General features: G+C 35.7%; 1 protein-coding gene across 2 annotated transcripts in view; it reads right to left on the bottom strand.

Annotated features, from left to right (window-relative positions):
* pemt (phosphatidylethanolamine N-methyltransferase) overlaps window positions 1-15,039 on the bottom strand; it is a 73,760-nt gene extending 58,721 nt beyond the window's left edge. The window contains exons 1-2 of one of the 2 annotated variants that reach the window (XM_055176715.2): window positions 14,797-15,039; window positions 10,838-10,942 (exon numbers count right to left, since the gene is read on the bottom strand). In XM_055176715.2, coding sequence (XP_055032690.2) covers window positions 10,838-10,942 — 105 coding nt within the window. In that variant the 5' untranslated portion in view covers window positions 14,797-15,039. The remainder of the gene's footprint in view (window positions 1-10,837; window positions 10,943-14,796) is intronic. The other variant, XM_055176714.2, reaches the window with a different exon arrangement.
* Between the last annotated feature and the right edge of the window lie 3,221 nt (window positions 15,040-18,260).

Below are 18,260 nucleotides of genomic sequence, written 5' to 3' on the forward strand. Positions count from 1 at the left end.
GAGAACATGGATCCATCATGCCTTGTTACCACTGTGCAGGCTGGTGGTGGTGGTGTAATGGTGTGGGGGATGTTTTCTTGGCACACTTTAGGTCCCTTAGTGCCAATTGTGCATCGTTTAACCTCTTAAACCCTGAGGACCCAGTCCCGGGTACAAAATTTCGTATTTTGACTCAAATAAAATATTCTTTTAATCTTTAATGGTCCATCATGGACCCCAGTAACACATATGAGATACTGTTTGAAAGCTTAGACTCTCTACTTTCTCCTGCATCACTTTGAGAAATCTTATACTGTAAGAAAGTTATTTACACTTAATTTACACTATCACCCCCCCATAATTTTTTATATGATTTAATATTCACATATTTCATATTTTTCAAGTATCACAAACATGGGCAAGTCTTATATCAAATGAAAGCTCTCATTCTCAAGAATAAGGCTACAGCGTTATTTTAGTTCTATTATCAACACATATCCAACAATAGTTGAATGAATAATAAGGTAAAAAATCGTCTTTTGTAAACATATGGGAAAATTGAGTGTGGACTGCCTCAGATAGCACATATAGCCACAAATGATACACCATCTTTTCTCTTAGGTCCTACTCTAAAAAATGAGTCCATTCACAGCATTTTCTTAGGTTGTGTGCATGAATAATCCCTTGTTATTTATTATATGTCCAAAACAAAAATTTAATATTTATATGAAAAATGTATTTTCGGACACTTCAGTAAAATGAGAATAACTTTTGAATGCGACATGCTAAAGAGATCATTCTTTTTTTGGGTGTTTACTGTCTGCTGCTGGTAACAACCAGAACTGTCTGCAGTCTGCTAGAGTATGGAAGGTTTTTTTGGTCTTTTTTAAATTAATTAATTAAATTATAAAATAATTAATTAAATTATAAAATAATTAATTAAATTATAAAATAAAAAATAAAATCGCAAAATATGTCCCAAATTTGAAAATGAAATGCTAAAAAAAAATTAAAACATTATATTAAATTATTTCATTTTCATTTTTAACGTGATGAAGCATTATTCCGGCCAAATTGAAAAATTTAATTAAATTGATGATTTGACATTTCATTTTCAATATAATCTTGAGTCAAGACTGACAATATTAAAATAAAAAGGCAAGCTTGAAAAGGAATCTTTAAATAAATTTTTTAAAAGGCTTTTTATTCATGCCCAATCAATAATAGGGACAAAATTAAAATGTAAAGTTTTAATTTCATGTTCTGTTTTTCTTTTTCATTTTCGTTTTAATTTTCGTGTTCATTTTTATTTTCAACTTGCAAATTCAATGTTAGTCAGTGGGTGGGGCTTACTTGCTTAAAAAAAGGGGATTGGCTGAAGCAGTGTTCAGTGTTGCCAACTCAGTGACTGTGTTGCTTGCCAACATAGCGACCTTATTGCTACATCTAGCGACTTTTAGACTCTTAGCGACTGTTTTAGCTTCACATCTGATCTGTACAGATAGGCTACTGTGGCGATTGTACTGGCCCACAAGTACCGGGTGGCGCTGTCATGGTGAAATGTGCCCTCTGTGCATGGAGCAACATCTAGACTGCACGAGCCGACGCGCGGATGAGATTCGAGTACATTGTCTACACTTCAAAGGAGGAACAAACACCAAAAGAGGCCGGTCCGCTGTTATGTATGCGTATTTTCACACATCCGACCCGATGAGGCGCCAGTTCAATGAATTGCAGACATACACAAACAGCCAGTTACTTTTAAATGAACATTATCTGTGCTGTCTGTACCACCCCACAAGTATCACCCCAATGTGAGTCTTTCGGGGTCTACTCTGTACACTGCACTGGACACAACATAGGCTGCAGTTCTGACCATAGCTGAAGCTTAAAAGACGAGCTACGCACATAAATGCGGTGCGGTGATGTCACGGCATAAAGAAATGCATATTATTTCATGTTGTTATTGCTAATATAATTTGTTGTTTTAATAATATATACGATTACTCCTTTCCTGGGGTGGGTTGTTGTGCTGTAACACCCTACCACGTAATTTTGTTGCTTCTTCACCGCAAACAAAATCCCGTACGGTCACAGCCAACAAATCAGCGTTACAAATGAGGACCACTTACAAATATGCAGGGTTTAAAACTGGGCCGAAGCTGAACCCCGTCCAAAGGCTGAAGTCTGCTCCGGTGTGCCCGCTGCAAAAGTAAGTTACGCTGTGTATGTCCATTCTCATGAAATGAATACAAACAACACGCAGTGTGATTATAGTGCCTCACGGCAAATTTCAATTTTGAGAGCATATGATACACCAGTCCTTCCCGGATTTCGGCGCATGTATTGCACGATTATCACACTGCGTGACACTGTGAATGCATATGAGAATGACTGACGCCTCACCGGACCAGATGTGTAAAAACACGCACACACACAACAGCGGACCAGCTTCTTTTAATGTTTGTTCCTCCTTTGAAATGTAAACAATCCACGCGTCAGCTCGTACAGTCTAAATGTTGCTCCATGCACAGAGGGTAGACGCAAATTTCACCGTGACAGCGCCACCCGGCACTCGTGGGCCAATACAATTGACACAGCCTATCTGTACAGATGTGAAGCTAATATTCATCCAAACAGTCGCTAAGTTTGGCTAAATGAGTCCAAAAGTCGCCAGATGCAGCACCAAGGTCGCTGAGTTGGCAAGCAACACAGTCACTGAGTTGGCAACACTGAACAACCGCTTCAGCCAATCCCCTTTTTTATGCAAGTAAGCCCCACCCACTGACTAACATTGAATTTGCATACAAGTTGAAAATAAAAATGAACACGAAAATGAAAACGAAAATGAAAAAGAAAAACAACAAATAAAAGAGAACATAACATTAAAACTGAACTTTACATTTTAATTTTGTCCCTATTATTGGGCATGAATGAAAAGCCTTTTAAAAAATGTATTTACGGATTCCTTTTCAAGTTTGCCTTTTTATTTTAATTTTGTGAGTCTTGACTCAAGATTATATTGAAAATGAAATGTCAAATCATCAATTTAATTAAATTTTTCAATTTTGCCGGAATAATGCTTCATCACGTTAAAAATGAAAATGAAATAATTTAACATAATGTTTAAATTTTTATTTTAGCATTTCATTTTCAAATTTGGGACATATTTTGCGATTTTATTTTTTATTTTATAATTTAATTAATTAATTTAAAAAAGACCAAAAAAACCTTCCATACTAGAGCACCCAGAACCAGAGTTATACACTATCAGAGGCAGTATTTACAACATATAAAAAGAAAATTTGGTGTTTCTTCATATGAAAAACAACATAAATAACACTATTTGTCACAAACAGCAGCTTTTTATGTAACTTCAAAGGGTTTTCTTTAAAATGATATAAAGCAATTGCATTTATTCCACTGTATGTGGTTATGGGAGCACTTCAAATGTTTTTAGGCAGAAATTGTATACAAAAAGGGTATTATTCCTCCCATCAGTTGGAGTAAAATAACTTTTGCATAGATTATGATAGAGAAAAAAATCTTTTTTCCTCTGTAAGCTGGCAATTGCTGGAATCAAACAAAACTGTCTGCAGGGAGCTGAGGCACTCAGGGCCAGAGTTATACACTTTTAAATAAAAACTTTAGAAAAAAAACATCAAAAAGCGCCTATTTATTTTTGTGTTTATTAGAGGACTGACATCACATACAACCATGTTTAGCACTTTCAACAGTGTTTTATGTAATTTCAAAGGGTTTCCTGTAAAATGATACCAAACATTTGTATGTAAACCTCTGCATGTGGGTATGGGAAGCTTTTGAAATTGGGTAGGCCAAATCCAGGCGAAAATCCCCAAAATAGCTTCAGGGTGGAAGAAGTTAAATGCCACACCCTACCTGTGCATTGTTTCTTACCATGTCCATCCCTTTATGACCACCATGTACTCATCCTCTGATGGCTACTTCCAGCAGGATAATGCAAAATGTCACAAAGCTCAAATCATTTCAAATTGGTTTCTTGAACATGACAATGAGTTCACTGTCCTAAAATGGCCCCCACAGTCACCAGATCTCAACCCAATAGAGCATCTTTGGGATGTGGTGGAACGGGAGCTTCGTGCTCTGGATGTGCATTCCACAAATCTCCATCAACTGCAAGATGCTATCCTATCAATATGGGCCAACATTTCTAAAGAATGCTTTCAGCACCTTGTTGAATCAATGACATGTAGAAAAAAGGCAGTTCTGAAGGCGAAAGGGGGTCAGACACAGTATAAGTATGGTGTTCCCAATAATCCTTTAGGTGAGTGTATCCTGACTTTTAAACAAAATAATTACAATTAAAAACAAATATTGCCAGTTTATGCCACTGTCTTTAATAAGGTCCTGCCCACAGGCGGTACGAGCAATTCATTTGGAAATGAATATGCGACCTATCCAAACATCAGCAGCACGTCCAAACAATGACAAACAAAGCATAAAGTTCATCTGTCAATTTAAAATATAGATCCGGAACCGTACGTGTCCTCTGTGAAGACCTCTAATCTTCCATAAAGAAATTGTTTCAAAACAAACATCAAAATCAACAAAAATGGGTCACTAACATAGAAAATGATCGGAGTGAACTGAAGAGGAGAGGGCAGCAACCGTTAAAGGGTCTGGAGAAATTCTGTATGGAGGAATAATCTAAGATCTTGACATGATTTATTTAACCTCATCAGACATTATAAAACACGACTCTTAGCTGTTATCTTTGAAAATGGAGGTAGTATTAAATGAAGAGGGGGGCCAAGAAGTGTGGTCAACATCTATTTGAGAAAACATTTTTTTTATTCATGCGATTCCCTCCACTTTCAAATATTTTTTATGTGAATTTTTTAATTAAAACCCAAAAGGAGAGACATTGTAGATTTATTTTCACATTGTAGATTTATTTTTGTCCACAAATTAGAAATAGACTTCAGCTTATCAGAAATAGACTTTAGGCTATTAGAAATATACTCTAGTGCTATTAAAAATTCAATTTAGATTTTTTTGTATTTTAAATACTTTCTATTTGAATGACAATGTGTGATTAGTACGTTAAGGTACCAATAATCATGATCATACCTTTACAATGTTTAGAGATTATATAGGTATTATATATGAAGAGTTTGGTTCCAAAACGCAATAAATCCATTTTGACAAATTTCGGTAAAAACGTGTTTTCTATACCAAGAAAGTGACAAGATGAAAACCACAATTTTCTGTTAAAAACTTTCACATAGCATCTTTAGGTTATAATAACATAAAAAATTCAAATCCATAACTTGATTTTCAAAGATTTATTATAAAAACTAATTCTTTTTTCCACAAAAAGCAATAAATCCATGACAGTTTTTTATTTCAAAATGCTATAAATCTATTAAATCAATGTATAAATGTGCATTCATCTTTACCATTTTATATTTATTTAGTTGACTAGTGGTATACAATGATTAAAAAATAAACATTAATGTCATTAATCAAAACACTTACTTTGTTATATTAAGAACACAATGTTTTAGCATGAGAAGCTTGATGCTGTCTGGAGAACAAGCAACCGAGTGCCTCTCGCGGAAATTATTAGCTGTTGATGGCTTACGTTTCTTTCCCGTCACAGAAAACCATCACAGGTTTGGCAATGCTATTAAAGTATTATTTTGTTTTGTTTGTTGATCACGAAGTACAAAGTAGATGAGGAAAACTAGGACTCTGTGTACTCAGCGCGCCGCCATTGTTTGTTTACATTGCGTGAATGGTCCGCTGTAATATCAGAAATGGATTTATTGCGTTCTGTAAAAAAGGAGGAGTGGCGTTTGTCGCATTTTGGGAAAAAAGGGAGAAAAGATGACAGAATATCACGGCTTGTATTGGATTTTGCGTTAAATTAATTATTTACTTTTAACTACTGACCTGATATAATACTGATTTTGGCAGTAACTCATTTTTTTCAAAAATGGCGTTTATCGCGTTTTGGAACCAAACTCTTCATATATTGTATAGGAGATTATATAATAATCACTACAGGCCTACTTTGCCTCATTTTTCCAGTTAACGTATGCCAACATGCAGAACTGAATGGCTTCTATGGGCTACTGCTAAGCTCAGTCAGGATCTGTCTTAAATGAAAAGGTCACGTTAAAGGAGAGGACATCTCGATCACACTTTTTCTGCTACCACAGAGGACACAGGGAAACACCATGTTCCCTTACAATGGCGTAGGAACACGATTCTGCACCTCCATGTTTTTTCACACATGCTATAATAAGATGAGCTCCAGAAAGAAAAAAAAACCCAAAGTGAACCTTGAACCTTTACTGCCTTATCGCACGTTGTACAGCATTACACTTTCACCTTGTACATTTCTGTACTTTTCAGTGATGTTTGCCATAACACCTGTTAGAGGTTATAGTGGCACGACTTGGTACCACTTTGGTCACATAAGCATTAGCATCACACGTCAACAACCAGACTACTACTCACAACAACCTATATTAGGGCACTCAGAATTTTCTAAGAATTATTACAGATTTATTTTGAATAGTATTATGGTATCCAATAACTACAAATATAGTAAATGCACTCATCGGTGAAAGTTTAAAAGGCTTGATTTTTGTTTTTTATTATTATCACAGCAGGTGAAAGTAGCTCTTACATGGTCTAAGAAATGTTCTGTGCTGCATTGTTGTGATTGGCCCTTATCGCCATTACCTTTAAAAAGCCCTGAATTTGTTTTGCCCCACAGTAATTTGTTTAAAAGGAACCCTAATGTTAGCTTGATAGCATATTGAAGGCTGCATCTTGAATACAATAACCCAAAAAATACGTTAAAAGGTCTACATGCTCTTAATGGTGGGTGCACTTAAAGTACAGCATGAATACAGGAAAGGTAAAAGAAAGAAAGAAGAAAACAAGCACAGACATACATGTTGTGGAAAAAAGGTCTATGTCTGGCAAACTGAGCTTTATTGAAATAAACGGTAAGGTGCATATTCTAAATATAGAATGTATGTATGTATATATATATATATATATATATATATATATATATATATATATATATATATATATATATATATATATATATATATATATATATATATATATATATATATATATATATATATATACACAGTACTGTGCAAACATCTTATGCCTCCACCACCACCAGACTTGTTGTTTTAGAAGTTTTAGAAAAGAGGTTTATGACGTGGGTTCACGAATGTCCATCCATATTTATTTTTCAATATATTTTATTAGGATACAAACAGAACAAACAGGAAATATGTAGACAAAATAAATAAAAAACATTTTCAGAACTAAATGTCTTCTTCAGACATCAGTCAGTATTTAGTGTGACCTCTCTTTGCACGAAACACATCTTGAGCTTTTTTTGAAGAGACTGAAGTCCTGAAGTCATTCAATTAGAATTAGAAATTGGGTTTTAATTTCATATAGGTTAAGGAGATCCTGCAGTTGCCCGCTATTACCCTAAATACTTTAGCTTATACTTTTATACAGTTTTTAATACTACATACACATTTCCTGTATATTGTCTGGTTGTATTCAAACAATAAAACTGAGAAACAATCATATATGATAACTACACCATTGCAAAAACAACACATTTAATGGTAGCATGGTGGCCTAAGACTTTGCACAGTATACAAACTGTATTTTCCAGACTATAAGTCACACTTTTCCATAGTTTGGCAGGTCCTGGAACTTCTAGACTTATACGTCAAAATTATTTCATATGAACCAAGTGAAACCATTACCGTCTTCAGCCGTGAGAGTCCGCTCTATGCTTCTCCTGTATTTATGTAATTCAATAGATTCGGTGATGCAAAATGACTTCAGGACCTTTTTGAACTTGATTTGGCTTATCTTGTTAATTTAGTCTATTCAACCTCTCATGTATGTTCTGTATGCTATTGTGTATCGTGTAAATAACTGTTTATGTTACTTTAACATGTATGGACACCTTTTCAGCCTGCTGTTCTTTGTGCTATTGTTTAGTTGAATGAATAACTTGCCTTTCCAGATTAAATGTTCTTCAGCTTGGATTTTGTAAAATCGTTTTCTAAATATGTTTTTTCCTCTACAAAACGCATTTTTGACTGATGCGACTTATACTCCGAGTGACTTATAGTCCGGAAAATATTTATTACATAAATACCATATCTCTGAATTCGACTCTGAATTTAGCTTTTTTCCTAGACATAAATCAAGTTGCTATTCAAATTCCTCCAATTTTCAAAAAAAAAAAAAAAGAATTAATGAATGCAGCATAATTTAAATTGAAAACCTTAATTCAATTCTAAATGGCACCATTATTTCCAACAACATCTGTACGTGCTGACAAAAACAACTGGAAAACCTGAGTCTAAAGCCGAGCCACCTGGGAAAGGGACAAAGGTGGCACCCAGAGAGAATGATTCTTATAAGAAGCTTAATCAGGATTAGTCAAGTCCTACAATGTTCTCAAGAATATAATTGCAAACTGATCTGGGTGTTTCTCACGAAATACAGATTTAGAAGGTGTCCAGCATCAGAATTTTTAAAAAGCCCTTGAAGCCAATTTATTTTTTTGCACATCTAAGATTAAGGTCTGAACTTACTATAACCGTTATTTTTAGAGGATTTAAAATATATTTCCTATAGAAATATTTACATTTTTTAGATGATCATTATCAAAAATCATTACCGCAACATATTACATTAAATATATGCATTTACATACTCATGTTTCGGTAATGAGAACTAAAAAGTTGTCTTGGTACTATGACAAACAAAATTTATACTTTTATCTGGAGAGAAAAAATAAGAACTGCTTACCTGGTAGCCATCTTGAGTGTCACAGTCAATTATGTCTCTTCCTACAACCCTTTTTTTTTTTAATGTTAGTTCCTTGAAGGTTTAACAATGATTGAAAATTGTTGCGGAGGATGAGAAAATTGGTCTTGAACACATTTATATTCCTTATTATTGTCTCTACATTTACCAATGATCACCAAATAGCACATGTTTCTTTACTGTAAATGTTTATAGTGTAACATGCACTGAAGCTTTTAATTTTTTTTTTAGATGTTTTTATTATAAATATTTTAGGGCTGCACGATTTGGGTAATTTTTCCCATTGCGGTTATTGCTGCTAATATTGCGCTGTGCGATTGCGATTATGCTAAATGGTATCATGAGTCAACTTGATGGGTTTTAAGGAAAATCCACACACAGTTTAGCTAAAATGTGTATTTGTAAAACTAGAAATGTTTTCGTATTGCCACGTGATGTAGCAACTGCTCAGTGTCAGTAATCCTAAATCCAAAATACCGCCATACAACAGATATAGTTTTTTTTTTTTTGCTACCAGATCACTGTCAACCTCCTCTGCATCCATCTTCGCTCTGGTATAAGTGACGACGCACACCACACACGTGCATGCCACATGGTGCACTGCCATTTTTGTTCATTTTTCTTTCTTTTTTTAAACAGCAAGGAAAATCATCAAACTGTTATCAGAAAGTTTGTGTTAACAAGTCCACACATTTATTTATTTTATATAATTGCAACATTTTGCTGTCATATAATTGCACAGGCTGACATTGCGATTGCGATGCGATTAATTGTGCAGCACTAAAATATTTCCATGTCAAAGACCCCAAATCCAGCCATGGACACATTGCGGTAATGAAATTTTCCCCTTAAATACGGAAAAAAAAAAAAATTGGTTTGTATGATGTAATTTGAAATCATGAGGAGATGCTTCTTATTTTGATACTCTTACTTTGCATTTCCTTTTATATCAAAATGTTTCATGACACCTCATAAGTCTAATTTCGCGAGAATCACCCATCTGTATTATCCATAATTCAGTCCTGCCCAGCAAGAGATATATGACTAATAATGAAACCATATTACAAACACATTGCAGTAAAGTAAGAAGGCGAAAAGAAGAATTAAAGATGCGATTTAGTTATGCAAACCAACACACAACTTATTTACACACAACTAGATCACTCCAAGTTATATGAATTATGTTTTATTAAACACTGCAGCAAGACATGCTGTATTTAGTGACAATTAGATTTAGGGACAGCCCTTGGCATACCATGCCTCTAAAATGAATAAGGAATTGCTTAACTTGACAACTTGTAATCTTATTATTACAAAATTATCACCATCCATAATCAAAAGCAATTTGTTGTCAAAAAGTCTGCTTGCTTTGCCCGTCAAAGTTCAGTTGACACGAACCATAAGTCCCAACTCGGATTTAAATGACTCAACTAAATGGCCTATTTCAATGTCAAAAAGGCAAATTTGCCAAAGCTGGCAAGTCTGCAGATACCTGAAGTGTTGACTCGTAAAATGTTTCTACAAATAGTTTCATTGAAAAGCATACCAAGCATCATCACACGATTTATCGTCCCAGCCCTTTGACACCTTTAAAGGATTTTCAGTCATATGAGCAGTAAGGCCAACTTATGGCATGCAGGTATTGGACACATAAAATAAGTCCTGCTAACATCAATATGAAAAATAATTCACCCATTAAAAAACCCATTCAGCATAGAAAAGAGGTTTATGACGTGGGTTCACTAAAAAACAATATTTAACACACAAAAGATCCGTCCTCAAACAGACGCAAGCTTTTCTACTCCAAACCAGAGCAATCAGCATTCTGATTGTACTGTAAATGATGTGCAATTGAAATGCAGGGAGACATTCAAAGTCTGTAAATGTGTATGCATGTTATGTAAGAATGACCTGCTCACATAAGCCTGTTATTACTGGTAACAAAAAACACAGTGTTGAAGAGAAACAGAACACTTACCACATTCCAGAAGAATGGGTTGAAAATGATAGCAACAACAGCCACGCAGAACCTGGGTTCTGTCAGGTCTATAAACCTCGACAGGACCGCCAGAGACATGTTCATCTAAGGAGAGAAAGAAAACATATATTGTATACATTTTCCATCTGTATGATAGTTTAGATGAAATAGACATCTAAAAATAGATGATCCAGAGACATTTGGGAATCAACAGTAGTTAAAAATTAATTCAAACAAAACAAAAGCTCACACCTTTGGCTGGGTCAGTGTTGCTGTGTCGGGCTGACCAGAATGTTTAAACAAACAGAGAAATGTGTTGACAGAGTCTGGATACACTTTGTGTTAAAATTAACCTGCCATGGCCTACTTATGTTGCCTTTGCACAACTGGCTAATATTGAATCTTTTTTTTTACTTTAACTATTCTTTAATGTGTAATATAGATGCTTGCCAAATGGTTTGGCAAGATGAGAAATTCAAAAATCTTTTTAAAAAGACTTGTTTTAAGTTCTGATTGCATAAAGGGGCAGTTGTAGCCTAGTGGTAAGAAAGTCTGTGTTGTAACCTGAAAAAACTGCCAGTTTGAGTCTCACGGCTCAAGGTTTGATGAACATATAATAAATGATGAGATCATTCATTATCTAATCTCTAATGGCTCTTGCATCTATCGTGAGAAATTACAAGGCCATTTCTTTATGAATGGACAATCAACATGCCCTTCAGTTGGTCAACCTTTCTCCATTAATACCATCTGCACTGTGATTGGCTGGACTAGTTCCATCTTGTCATTGCGTGTGGAATGGTATTAAAGGAATGGTCTACTCATTTTCAATATTGGGATATGTTATTGCCTTGACTGGGAGGAGTTGATGCATCCCTCTGTCATCTGTGTGCGTGCGCGTGGGCGCTGGAGCGCGCTGCGACGCTTCGATAGCGTTTGGCTTGGCCCCATTCATTCAATGGTACCATTCAGAGATAAAGTTAGACGTGACCAAACACATCAACGTTTTTCCTATTTAAGACGAGTAGTTATACGAGCAAGTTTGGTGGTACAAAATAAAACGTAGCGCTTTTCTGAGCGGATTTGGAAGAGGAGCTGTGTTTTATGGCGTAATAGCACTTTTGTGAGTACTTCGACTCGCCTGAAAAGTCCGCTCCCCTTCTCACTCTCATAATGGGAGAAGGAGGTAGTTACTGCGCCGAGTCCAAGTACTCCCAAAAGTGCTATTACGCCATAAAATATAGTTCCTCTTTTAAATCCGCTTAGAAAAGCGCTACGTTTTATTTTGTACCACCAAACTTGCTCGTATAACTACTCGTCTTAAATAGGAAAAACGTTGATGTGTTTGGTCACTTCTAACTTTATCTCTAAATGGTACCATTGAATGAATGGGGCTAAGCTAAATGCTATCGAAGCGTTGCAGCGCACTCCAGCGCTTACGTGCACGCACACAGATGATAGAGGGATGTATCAACAATTCTTAGTTAAGGTAATAAGTTAACATATTTTAATATAGAAAATGAGTAGACTATTCCTTTAAGAATATATATAAAAAATCTGTTGTACATATGTGTATGCAAAAGATTTAATTTCGCAATCAAGCAAAACAAAACAGACATTCAAACGCTTAGTGTTTAAAGACAGCTCTTTGTTTACAGGTACAAAGGGCTGATTTTGCCCTGAGTTGTCTGTCCTTAATCTCAGCAAAAGATAGGCCAAGATCAAAGAACCCATCATGTTCACTGTAGACAAGTATAGCTTTTGAATCACTCTCTTAGTACTTTGATGTCAGCGCCACACAAACACATGCTACTATGCTCTAAAAAATATGTACAGCATTGCTATGAAAAAGTATGTCATGATTCTGCCCTCTTGTCCTTGTTTAACTCTTGTCTTGAGGCAGAATCATGACAGGCCCATGTTTTAGGTGGCAGCACACGGCCTTTGTTTTGGGCTGTGTGCTTCCTTGTCTTGTCTCCTGACCTTACAATCTGTGTCCCAATTCAAAGGCTGCGACCTTCTAAGGACGTATTTTAAGACAGATTGGGCTCTGTCCATGCACGATCATGACAATATAACTTACATCTGAGATCACACAGAGTGCTCAGGAAACTTATGAATACTCATGTAAGCTCCTTCCAGTGTAAACAAATCTCAAAATACAAAGTATCTACCGAATAAGAAGCAGGGCTTTAGTCGAAGGTGGGAATACACAAATTGAAATATCCAAAGTCCAACCAAGCTTCCAGACAATTTTGCTTTGTTTGAGATAACTCAGTCACAACTCATCTCAAACTCGAAAAAAACGTCTGGAACGGAGCTTGAAGCCAAATCAAACATGTGAACTTACGGTACAACGATCAACTTGACCTCATGGGAGACCCATCATTTGATGTCATGCCCAGGATACCTCAGGTGAGATTAGCGCTGCTATCTTATGTGAAACGTAAAAATAAACTTTAAAGTAATTTCACACCACACTGTTATAAAATAAAAAAATTTAAAGTATAAAAGTATTTTCGTCAGTTTAAGTAGTAAATTAAAAAAATAAATAAAGTGTGTGTGATGTTTAATCTGGCAAAATGTGTGATTGAGATGAGAGGTGGTACATTTAAACTGAGATTTTACCAGCTATGTTGCCAGATTTGGCGGCGTCCGGCCAATTGGGCGTTTCTTTTTTTATTTGATTGTGCAGGTAAAAATTGGCTTGGGTGTAATGCCATTTAAATCGGAAAATAGCACTGCAAATCCTGCAACACAGACTCCGGATAGCAACGTACAGTGCTTTTCACACATCAATGCCGTTGTTGAATTATGCCCTGGATGAATTATCGGAGCATTTCAGGTGAACAGAACCAGATGTTTGGCTGTCATTCTGGTACCATGAACTTCAGCCAGACTGTACATAGTTCTGTGGCCGGTTGCATAAACATAGCCGTGAAGTTAAGACTGCGTCTTAAGAACGATTCTGACTAACTTGCAGTTAGTAAGGGCTAATCAACCTTATTATTTGGATTTAAATTAGACTAATCTACCTTTCTATGTAACACACTTAAAAAAATACAGGTATATTAATATAATAGATAAAAACAGATGTTGAATTTGTTAATAACGAATTGGGTATTTGAATAATCCTAAAACCATTTAAATACGCTGTAAAAGTGCATTGTGCGTTTGGGCGAGGGGGCCACCAGATATGTCATTTTGCTATTGTGGTTCTGTAGGTGCTGGTGTTTAATTGCTAGTTATAGTATGATGCATTCATTATGGCAGTTAAAATAACTAAATGCTAATCAAATTGAACAAAAATGTTTTAAATATTTTGTGCGTTTTTGTGCGTTTGGGTGGGTTTTTTTTGGACAGTTTTGAGCTGAAAACCATCAACTCTATCTGGCAACACTGATTACCACTCCCGACCTTGTCATGAACGCAGCATTACATGCGATGCTATTTGATTTGTCATCTTCATTTATTAACGTGTAAAACTTTTTAAAACCTATGCTTTCGTTGATTCTTATCTATTCTAAGTATATGTATGGTTTATATCTTAAACATTAGCTACTTGTTGGAGATGTGTAATAAACTAAATGTATAAAATACACTTTTCATTAAAGTGACACTATTTAACCTATTTTTTAGAGTAATCCGGTGGTCTTAAATCAGAAAATCGTGTATCCTGCGTTAATGTGTTAATAAGTGCCAAATGTTTTTGTTCGCAAAAATCATTTTTCCAGTAGGTACACTGACAATAATCAGACTAAATGACAGCACGTTTCCAGTCAGCGCTCACGCGCACAATAAATCAAACATAAACACAATCAATCTTCATTTAAATTTAGGCGAACCGGGTGACACATCTGAAAAATGAGCTCTGGCTTGCTGTTGTTTCAGCGGGACCCACATTTACACACGACACGAAGACAGGTAAGGTTGCCTGAAAGTCGGATAAAGACTGATACCTGACTGTAATCCACGTTATTCAAGCCTCCACAGCAATCCAGTTCGGGTTTTCTGTCGAACAAGGACTCTCCGCTCGTAAATGATCAGGTATAAAAGAGGAAGTCTAATCCCTTTCAACAATATATCAGCAACATTCTGTGTAAACGACTATAACGTTTATTACTGTATTGCTTAGGAACTTTCTGCATGCCAAAGGTAACACAGCGGACATGACGGTTTACCTTTGACCTACTTACGACGCAATGAACTATGGGAAATTGAGTTCCGACGTGTTAACGAAACGCATCTCCCAATCCCTTATTTAGAAAGTTTAAAACTGAATAAATGGACATTTATTAAATTATTAGTAATCCTTTCCATTTTTCCAAGACTTTTATTTTCACTTTGAGAGATAAAAGTCAGTTTATTATTAGAAATAAATAACTTTAGGACATAATTTCTCTCCCTTTTGATTTACAGTGTAAACCTATTTTTTTTTACAGTTTATGGTGTAAAAAGAGTTTAAATTTATTAAAATCAGAGAGGAAAAAAGAGTTTCCTTTCAAAAGAGCTTAAACTTGTGTTAAATTCTCTGACATTTCCACACTTTGTGGTGCTTTATGTCTAAATAAAAGTTTGTAGTATTAGGTTATTATAAATTATTGTTTTATTACAGTTAAGTGAGCAGTTTTAGTGATGAATTTGTGTGACAACAGGTTTTTTTCTGTCTTAAAACAACAGATACGACAGATAATTGGGAATAGTGAGAAGTGATCTTAAAACATGAACAACAACACATGATCAAATTGTTAGAATTGATAAGAGGACAACATTAAGCATATTAATGCAGTGAAGAAGAAAAACTGTGACTCTCGCAGACAACAAAAGCGAGCAAAGGGGGGTATTAGGTGTTCAGATGCATGAAAAATTGTAATTTTCATTTGTGCTGAGCAACCCATTCAGAGGCAATCAGTACGGATGCTGCTACCCATAAAAAGAGCCTATTTCGGGGAGCATTGCCTAGTCTGTAGGGCTGCTATAGCTGCATGAATCCAATAAGAGCTTCGTTCAGGAGTGACAGATTGAGGAGTTGGGCTCATCAGCCACTAATCTAGGCTTCAGAGATACCAAGTGCTGCCTGCTGTGACTTTAGGATTGGCTACAAGGCAAAGTCTTGAAGTTTTCTTCCACAATATGATTCCAAATGTAAGGGCTCACTTTTGCCCTTTTAGTGCAGCTTGGTTATTTTAGGAGCTGTTGTGCACAATGGTTTGCTAAAAATAGAGAACAGTGCTATTAATAGGCCACAATTACATTACCCTCTGTGTCACGCTGCGTAATATGACTGCTTCCTGATTCGCAACAAGACCGAATAACAGCAATGATTGAAATAGATATCACGTTTATCCGGCATGTATTTATTCATAATGTGTACATTATCGCACCTATGATGTACTTAATAATTTACGTGTGTTATACAAGTATACAGTTTAACCACATCCTTGTCACCAAAGATTTTTCTATAACCTACACTGGACAGAGATGCCCGGCCCATGCTATCTCATGACAATTTGCACGTATTTTAGAAAGTGGCTATTACGTATTAATTTGTACGACCACATTCGTACATTTTTGTATAATTTGCTTATGTCCCTTTGACATCGAAATTAGGGATAGGGTTTCCTTATTGGTTTGGTAATGATAATATGTTTTTGTACAATTCACTTCGTACAAATTCATGGGTATTTATGTCCCCAGGGTGTAATTCTATTAAAAACTAATCAAATCTAATAAATTTGAGCACCATTAATTAGTATAGACAAAAACAAGCCTAGACTTTTTTTATGGCTGCTCTTACTAATAATTTTATCACATTTTATTGTTGTTTTGTGGTACAATATCAGTGTTTTGATGTTGTCCTTCACCAGAGTTTTCACATGTCGTGCCATATCTCAAACATTATGTATCAAAAATTAATAAAAAAGTGCATATGAATTAAATGTTACTTGAACTAATAAACTACATGCAGAGATTAAGCATTTTGTACTTTATTTTGCGTAATTTCTACCTGTCCCATGGTTTAGCTGTCATTACCAACACGCTCTGCATAAAGGCACTTTTCCACTGTTTTTTCATCAAAAGTTTATTTGGTAGCCATGGTAACCTAATGACATAGTGGAGCACATGGATTTCAAGCTGAAAAGACTGATGCCTTGATGTCCAGAAAAGCATAGCTAGTAGGGCTAGTTTTTTGACAAAAATGTCATTACCAGCACCATCATTACCAGCACAATACATAATTTTGCCAATCAATTATGTATAAATAACAAAAGCATCCTACAATTATACATTTCTGACAATGTATTTAAAAGTTTTGATATATGGCATTCATCTAAAATAAGCTTAGGGGCTGTTTACACTTGGTATTAAGATGTGTTTTCATCGATCGGATCACAAGTGGACGAGAGAGACACATTACGTTTACACCTGGTATTTAAATCCGTCTCTTTTGTCCACTTTCGACCGCCTCCGTGCCGAACACTACGAGGGGGTGGTCTGTGAGACGGTGGGCGAGTCTCTCTGCCTGTCATTCAAACCCGAGCGAGAGTAATTATGAGTTTATATGGACGCAAAGTAATATTATGTCGGAGTGCACTGCTTGTTTAGCAAGTAAACATGCTGCACAGTGTTTTGTACATGAGTATGTAAGAGCTTTCTTTGAATTTTCAGCGCAATTGATGAAATAGGATCGCGCAACTTTCACACGCTTTCAAAACAAAACTACGGAGATCAGCCGCTTAGTTTTATCAATGAAAGGCTTAAAATAGCGCTGTTCACCGAATGTTCACGCCAGAATTCAAAAAAGACGTAAAACTTGTGTTTAATACCTCAGATTAGATAAATGGGCGGAGAGAAGGCGGTCGCGTGTGGCTGTTCGAACGCATTCAACCACATGAGCGTTCCGCAACTCCAAAGCGATCCGATCGAAAGTGTTTTCGACCACCTCTGAATGTGGTTGAAAGTGGTCGAAAGTGGACGAGCTCAAAACGTTTTGAACACCGTTTACACCTGGCATTAACGTCGTCCACTTGTGATCCGATCGACGAAAACACATGTTAATGCCAAGTGTAAACAGCCTCTTAGATTCCAAGCCAGGGTAGATTGATGAATCAGAAATTTAGATACGTAAATGACTATAATTCATCTTGCAAGTAAAAATCTCATTAAGTTCAAGATAAATTAGATTCCATGTGATGGTATAGGCATATTTACTTGACATAGTTGGCAAAAAAAATCATAAATTCCCTTATCTTATGGTCTTACCCTCATAATGTCACTCCTGACCTACAGTAAGGGTAAGGACTGATAATTTGATGTATACCAATTGGTCAAATTTTAAATTTAAATTTTCAAAATTGCAGCAACCCAATTTGCCCCTTAATCTACGCCAACTTGTAAAATACGTACGAATTCTTGTGATATC

The sequence above is a fragment of the Misgurnus anguillicaudatus genome, chromosome 4 (assembly GCF_027580225.2).
Source record: "Misgurnus anguillicaudatus chromosome 4, ASM2758022v2, whole genome shotgun sequence".
NCBI classification, from domain to species: domain Eukaryota; kingdom Metazoa; phylum Chordata; class Actinopteri; order Cypriniformes; family Cobitidae; genus Misgurnus; species Misgurnus anguillicaudatus.